The sequence below is a fragment of the Bombina bombina genome, chromosome 1, assembly GCF_027579735.1.
Source record: "Bombina bombina isolate aBomBom1 chromosome 1, aBomBom1.pri, whole genome shotgun sequence".
In the NCBI taxonomy this organism is placed as follows: domain Eukaryota; kingdom Metazoa; phylum Chordata; class Amphibia; order Anura; family Bombinatoridae; genus Bombina; species Bombina bombina.
Genome location: NC_069499.1, coordinates 1,340,629,033 through 1,340,636,636, shown reverse-complemented (window position 1 = coordinate 1,340,636,636; position 7,604 = coordinate 1,340,629,033). Strand labels below are relative to the sequence as shown.

The 7,604-nt window shown below is 41.8% G+C and overlaps 1 protein-coding gene across 1 annotated transcript in view; it reads right to left on the bottom strand.

Moving 5' to 3' along the window:
• Window positions 1–4,418: 4,418 nt before the first annotated feature.
• The window catches only part of SETD6 (SET domain containing 6, protein lysine methyltransferase), a 78,502-nt gene continuing 75,316 nt past the window's right edge, over window positions 4,419–7,604 (bottom strand). The window contains exon 9 of the mRNA XM_053695295.1: window positions 4,419–5,256. Coding sequence (XP_053551270.1) covers window positions 4,945–5,256 — 312 coding nt within the window. The 3' untranslated portion in view covers window positions 4,419–4,944. The remainder of the gene's footprint in view (window positions 5,257–7,604) is intronic.

Below are 7,604 nucleotides of genomic sequence, written 5' to 3'. Positions count from 1 at the left end.
GTTGATGTAAGCTACAGTCGTGATGTTGTCCGACTGAAACCTGATGAACCCCCGAGTTGTTAATTGGGGCCAAGCCAGAAGGGCATTGAGAACTGCTCTCAATTCCAGGATGTTTATTGGAAGGAGACTCTCCTCCTGATTCCATAGTCCCTGAGCCTTCAGAGAATTCCAGACAGCGCCCCAACCTAGTAGGCTGGCGTCTGTTGTTACAATTGTCCAGTCTGGCCTGCTGAATGGCATCCCCCTGGACAGGTGTGGCCGATAAAGCCACCATAGAAGAGAATTTCTGGTCTCTTGATTCAGATTCAGAGTAGGGGACAAATCTGAGTAATCCCCATTCCACTGACTTAGCATGCACAATTGCAGCGGTCTGAGGTGTAGGCGTGCAAAAGGTACTATGTCCATTGCCGCTACCATTAAGCCGATCACCTCCATGCATTGAGCTACTGACGGGTGTTGAATGGAATGAAGGACACGGCATGCATTTTGAAGTTTTGTTAACCTGTCTTCTGTCAGGTAAATCTTCATTTCTACAGAATCTATAAGAGTCCCCAAGAATGGAACTCTTGTGAGAGGAAAAAGAGAACTCTTCTTTTCGTTCACTTTCCATCCATGCGACCTTAGAAATGCCAGAACTAACTCTGTATGAGACTTGGCAGTTTGAAAGCTTGAAGCTTGTATTAGAATGTCGTCTAGGTACGGAGCTACCGAAATCCCTCGCGGTCTTAGTACCGCCAAAAGGGCACCCAGAACCTTTGTGAAGATTCTTGGAGCCGTAGCCAATCCGAATGGAAGAGCTACAAACTGGTAGTGCCTGTCTAAGAAGGCAAACCTTAGATACCGGTGATGATCTTTGTGAATCGGTATGTGAAGGTAAGCATCTTTTAAATCCACTGTGGTCATGTACTGACCCTTTTGGATCATGGGTAAGATTGTCCGAATAGTTTCCATTTTGAACGATGGAACTCTTAGGAATTTGTTTAGAATCTTTAAATCTAAGATTGGCCTGAAAGTTCCCTCTTTTTTGGGAACCACAAACAGGTTTGAGTAGAACCCTTGTCCTTGTTCCGACCGCGGAACCGGATGGATCACTCCCATTAATAACAGATCTTGTACACAGCGTAGAAACGCTTCTTTCTTTATCTGGTTTGTTGACAACCTTGACAGATGAAATCTCCCTCTTGGGGGAGATAATTTGAAGTCTAGAAGGTATCCCTGAGATATGATCTCTAGCGCCCAGGGATCCTGAACATCTCTTGCCCAGGCCTGGGCGAAGAGAGAAAGTCTGCCCCCCACTAGATCCGGTCCCGGATCGGGGGCTCTCGGTTCATGCTGTCTTTGGGGCAGCAGCAGGTTTCCTGGCCTGCTTGCTCTTGTTCCAGGACTGGTTAGGCTTCCAGCCTTGCCTGTAACGAGCAACAGCTCCCTCCTGTTTTGGTGCAGTGGAGGTTGATGCTGCTCCTGTTTTGAAATTCCGAAAGGGACGAAAATTAGACTGTCTAGCCTTAGCTTTGGCTTTGTCTTGAGGTAGGGCGTGGCCCTTACCTCCTGTAATGTCAGCGATAATTTCTTTCAAACCGGGCCCAAATAAAGACTGCCCCTTGAAAGGTATATTAAGTAATTTGGACTTAGAAGTAACATCAGCTGACCAGGATTTTAGCCACAGCGCCCTACGTGCCTGTATGGCGAATCCTGAGTTCTTAGCCGTAAGTTTGGTTAAATGTACTACGGCCTCCGAAATGAATGAATTAGCTAGTTTAAGGACTCTAAGCCTGTCCGTAATGTCGTCTAGCGTAGATGAACTAAGGTTCTCTTCCAGAGACTCAATCCAAAATGCTGCCGCAGCCGTAATCGGCGCGATACATGCAAGGGGTTGCAATATAAAACCTTGTTGAACAAACATTTTCTTAAGGTAACCCTCTAATTTTTTATCCATTGGATCTGAAAAAGCACAGCTATCCTCCACCGGGATAGTGGTACGCTTAGCTAAAGTAGAAACTGCTCCCTCCACCTTAGGGACCGTTTGCCATAAGTCCCGAGTGGTGGTGTCTATTGGAAACATCTTTCTGAATATTGGAGGGGGTGAGAACGGCACACCGGGTCTATCCCACTCCTTAGTAACAATTTCAGTTAGTCTCTTAGGTATAGGAAAAACGTCAGTACTCGCCGGTACCGCAAAGTATTTATCCAACCTACACAGTTTCTCTGGTATTGCAACGGTGTTACAATCATTGAGAGCTGCTAAGACCTCCCCTAGTAATACACGGAGGTTCTCCAATTTAAATTTAAAATTTGAAATATCTGAATCCAATCTGTTTGGATCAGAACCGTCACCTACAGAATGAAGCTCTCCGTCCTCATGCTCTGCAAGCTGTGACGCAGTATCAGACATGGCCCTAGTATTGTCAGCGCACTCTGTTCTCACCCCAGAGTGATCACGCTTGCCTCTTAGTTCTGGTAATTTAGACAAAACTTCAGTCATAACAGTAGCCATATCTTGTAATGTTATCTGTAATGGCCGCCCAGATGTACTAGGCGCCATAATATCACGCACCTCCCGGGCGGGAGATGCAGGTACTGCCGCGTGAGGCGAGTTAGTCGGCATAACTCTCCCCTCGCTGTTTGGTGAAATTTGTTCAAATTGTACAGATTGACTTTTATTTAAAGTAGCATCAATACAGTTAGTACATAAATTTCTATTGGGCTCCACCTTGGCATTGGAACAAATGACACAGATATCTTCCTCTGAGTCAGACATGTTTAACACACTAGCAATAAACTTGCAACTTGGTTATAATCTTTTAGCAAAAACGTACTGTGCCTCAAAGAGGTACTAAACGATTAAATGACAGTTGAAATAATGAACTGAAAAATAGTTATAGCATCAAACTTTAAACAACACAACTTTTAGCAAAGGTTTGTTCCCATTAGAAAAATAACAATAATTAAATTTGACATAAAAATTACAGAGCAACGTTTTTATTCACAGTCAATATAAAATTCTCACAGCTCTGCTGAGAGAATCTACCTCCCTCTAAAGAAGTTTGAAGACCCCTGAGATCTGTCAGAGATGAACCGGATCATGCAGGAAATATAAGAGTAACTGACTGGAATTTTTTGATGCGTAGCAAAGAGCGCCAAAAACGGCCCCTCCCCCTCACACACAGGAGTGAAGAGAAACGAAACTGTCATAATTAAAACCAAACAACTGCCAAGTGGAAAATAATGCCCAAATATTTATTCCTCAGTACCTCAGAAATGTAAACGATTCTACATTCCAGCAAAAACGTTTAACATGATAAATACTTATTAAAAAGATTAGTGACTTTTAACAGAGTAGTTCCGGTGAAATACCATCCCCAGAATACTGAAGTGTATACATACATGTCATTATAACGGTATGGCAGGATTTTCTCATCAATTCCATTCAGAAAATAAAAACTGCTACATACCTCAATGCAGATTCATCTGCCCGCTGTCCCCTGATCTGAAGCTTTTACCTCCCTCAGATGGCCGAGAACAGCAATATGATCTTAACTACTCCGGTTAAAATCATAGTAAAAAACTCTGGTAGATTCTTCCTCAAACTCTGCCAGAGAAGTAATAACACGCTCCGGTGCTATTGTAAAATAACAAACTTTTGATTGAAGTCATAAAAACTAAGTATAATCACCATAGTCCTCTCACACATCCTATCTAGTCGTTGGGTGCAAGAGAATGACTGGGACTGACGTAGAGGGGAGGAGCTATATGCAGCTCTGCTGGGTGAATCCTCTTGCATTTCCTGTTGGGGAGGAGTTATATCCCAGAAGTAATGATGACCCGTGGACTGATCACACATAACAGAAGAAAAATGATTAAATCAAATGCATTATCCCAAATATGAAACTGACTGTCTGAAAAATAAGGAAAGTTGAACATTCTGAGTCAAGGCAAATAAATGTTTGAATACATATATTTAGAACTTTATAAACAAAGTGCCCAACCATAGCTTAGAGTGTCACAGAAAATAAGATTTACTTACCCCAGGACACTCATCTACATGTTTGTAGAAAGCCAAACCAGTACTGAAACGAGAATCAGCAGAGGTAATGGTATATATAAGAGTATATCGTCGATCTGAAAAGGGAGGTAAGAGATGAATCTCTACGACCGATAACAGAGAACCTATGAAATAGACCCCGTAGAAGGAGATCACTGCATTCAAATAGGCAATACTCTCCTCACATCCCTCTGACATTCACTGCACGCTGAGAGGAAAACCGGGCTCCAACTTGCTGCGGAGCGCATATCAACGTAGAATCTAGCACAAACTTACTTCACCACCTCCATCGGAGGCAAAGTTTGTAAAACTGAATTGTGGGTGTGGTGAGGGGTGTATTTATAGGCATTTTGAGGTTTGGGAAACTTTGCCCCTCCTGGTAGGAATGTATATCCCATACGTCACTAGCTCATGGACTCTTGCTAATTACATGAAAGAAATAAAATTTTCATGATTCAGATAGGGCATGTAACTTTTAAACCACTTACCAATTTGCCTTTACCGTCACATTTGCTTTTGTTCAAAGCTAAACCTAGGTACGTTCATATGCTAATTTCTAAGTCCTTTTTTTTTTGTACAGCTAGACAGCGCTAGTACCATATAGATAACATTGTGCCCACTCCCGTGGAGTTACCAAAAGTCAGCACTGATTGGCTAAAATGCAAGTCTTTCAAAAGAACTGAAATAAGTGGGGGGGGGGGGGCAGTCTGCAGAGGCTTAGATACAAGGTGATCACAGAGCTAAAAAGTATATTAATATAACAGTGTTGGCTGTGCAAAACTGGGGGATGGGTAATAAAGGGATTATCTATATTTTTAAACAATAAAAATTCCGGAGTAGACTGTCCCTTTAAAATAGTAATACCATGTAATTATCCTGTTATGTCCCTGGTTCCAAGTTGTTCATTTCCCCGATAGTTCCATGACCTGATGTAAAATCCTCTTCTGCCCATATCGCACCTGCAGAGAATTATGTGCCCTTGGGCTCAGTTTGGCATAAGCTGTACGATCGTTAAGCAACTCTTGGTCAGTTGTAAAGTCTGTAGCATAATCTTCAAGAGTAAGCTTGGCACTGCCATGGAGGACCTTACGCCAAGATTTTGGTAAATAAGCAATGTCTTGAATTGTCATGGTTTCCTCCTCTTCATCCTCGTCTTCCTCCCAGCCTTCATTATCCTTGTATTCTGTAAATTCTTCTGCAGACATGCAGAGCACCTGTGAAAACAAGGAAATTTGATTGCATGTGCCTGTGTAGTCCTGTCATTATCCAGCTCACTGACTAAAGGGAATATAATTGTTGCTTTCACATGTGCAGTTAATTAAACAGATTTGGTAGCTCTGTCCCCTTCTCTTAAGGTGGTCTAGCACTGATACAGCTTAGTTAATTAATAATAATTTAACAAGTTATTTAAACAGAGACACATATTGCGTTTTAATCTCCATCTAAAACATATAAGAGAAAAAAAATGTATATGTGTATATTTTCTTTTCCTTTCATGATATACAGCATACAATTTTTAAATAACCTTCCAATTTATTTCTAATATTTGTTTCATTCCTTTTGTATTCTTTGTTGAAAAATATACCTAGGTAGGCTCAGAAGCTGCTGATTGGTGGCAGATATATGCCTCTTGTCATTGGCTTTCTGCTAGCTCCCAGTAGTGCATTACTGTACCTTCAACCAAGGATACCAAGAGAATGAAGCACAATTATATAATAGATGAAAATGTCAAAGTTGTTTAACCACTACACACACTTAGGATGTTCCAAACCATCCTAATAGCACGCCGCTTTACCCTCCCACCTGACACCTCCCTGATCACTCCAAAAATGCACACACTCCTCACCACCATCTTAGGTACTGGCAGACAGTCTGCCAGTATGCAGTTCAGGGCTTTTTTTTCCCCATTCCATTATTAATGATTTATATTTATTTATTTTTTCTAAAATATTTTTATTGTAGGTAAACATTACAACAACAAGGGAAAAAATCTTTCACAGGCATCACACAGGGATTTATTGTAGGTAAACATTACAACAACAACAAGGGAAAAAATCTTTCGCAGACATCACACAGGGATATAGCAGTACGTTCTTCAGAAAAGTAATATTGCATTCCTGGCATTTCAGTTTTCAATACATACAAGTCATGTTATCCTTCTACTTTCTGCTTAATGACTCTTAAAATAGTTATATTGTAACATACCTATGTGGCTAAGAAAATATTCTGTAGGGTTAGGTACGCGGCGGATGTCGCCATACCTAGACACACTTACATAGCAGTATGGTTCAGATACATTAGCAAACAACTCAGTAAAGACCTAATCGTTCACATTTCCTGCTAGCTCCTAGACTCATTGGAAGAGCGGGGAAAAGATGGGAAGAGAGAGGAGGAGCGGGGAAGGGGGGGAAGAGGTAATAGGGAAGGGAGGAGATTTCTAGTCCCAGAAATGAGAGCACCCCATTTCACTCACATTAAGGTGCCCTATCTAGTACTATCCTGTAATCCCTGAGGGAGAAATTCTAAATTCTGTCGACTGTTTTTTTACTGTTTTTTTACTCTGAAGACGTAGTCTTCCATGGATTTTACATAGTTCACATATTCAACTACTCCCTGCCACCTAGGGGGATTTACCTTCTTCCAGTTCCTAGCTAACAGCATTTTAATAGAAGTAAGTATGTAGAGGATAAGAGATTTTTTATGGTTAGGGAGTTTTTAATAACCAGATGTAGAAGGGCCAAACTCGGGTGAGTAACTTCTGGTAATCCTAATGTAGCACAAACACTACTGAGTTTAGACCAAAGCGGCTGAATTTTAGCGCACGACCACCTTTTAGCGGGGTACCCACCTCTCCACAGTCTCTCCAGCACTTGGGCGGATAGTCAGGGTACAATGTCTGTAGTTTAGTTGGGACAAGATGCCACCTGATAATGATTTTAAAGTAGAGCTCATACATCGTCACACAGTGCAGAGCTGATATGGTTATTGTAATGCCCCTAGTCCATTTTTTTGTTGTGTACGTCTGTCTCAACTCAGTCTCCCATGTAACCATGTGTCTAGTCTTTATGAGAATAGGATCACCCAAAAAGCATTTATAATGTGTTGTGAGAGGTCTGTGTTGCTGGAGCCCAGCCTACCACCTAGTTTCCCAAATGGTGACTTTACGGGTCTTATCTGTCAGGAAACCCCACAATTTCATGAGGGATTGTAGTCTCAAAAATTCAAATTTTAACTGAGGGGGGAGGTCAGATTTAGTTAGCATTTCTTGGTATGTGAGCAAGCTATCATTTAAATAGAAATATCTTAGATGAGAGAGTTCAACCTGCCTCATCTTTGTACACGCTTATTAGGCAAGCCCTGAAGGAGGGCAGTGATGGGATGAATTGGAGATGGGTGGGGGGCAATCAGCAGATTATGTCGTAGCTTTTACCAAGCTGACATTCCTTAAATAATTGGTTGGAGATAGTGATAGTGGAAGCCAGATGCGGGGGGGGGAACCAACATATGCCGGCAAGGATGCCTGTTCCAATTCTCTCCATCTCGTGGGTGGAAGGTCTTGTCC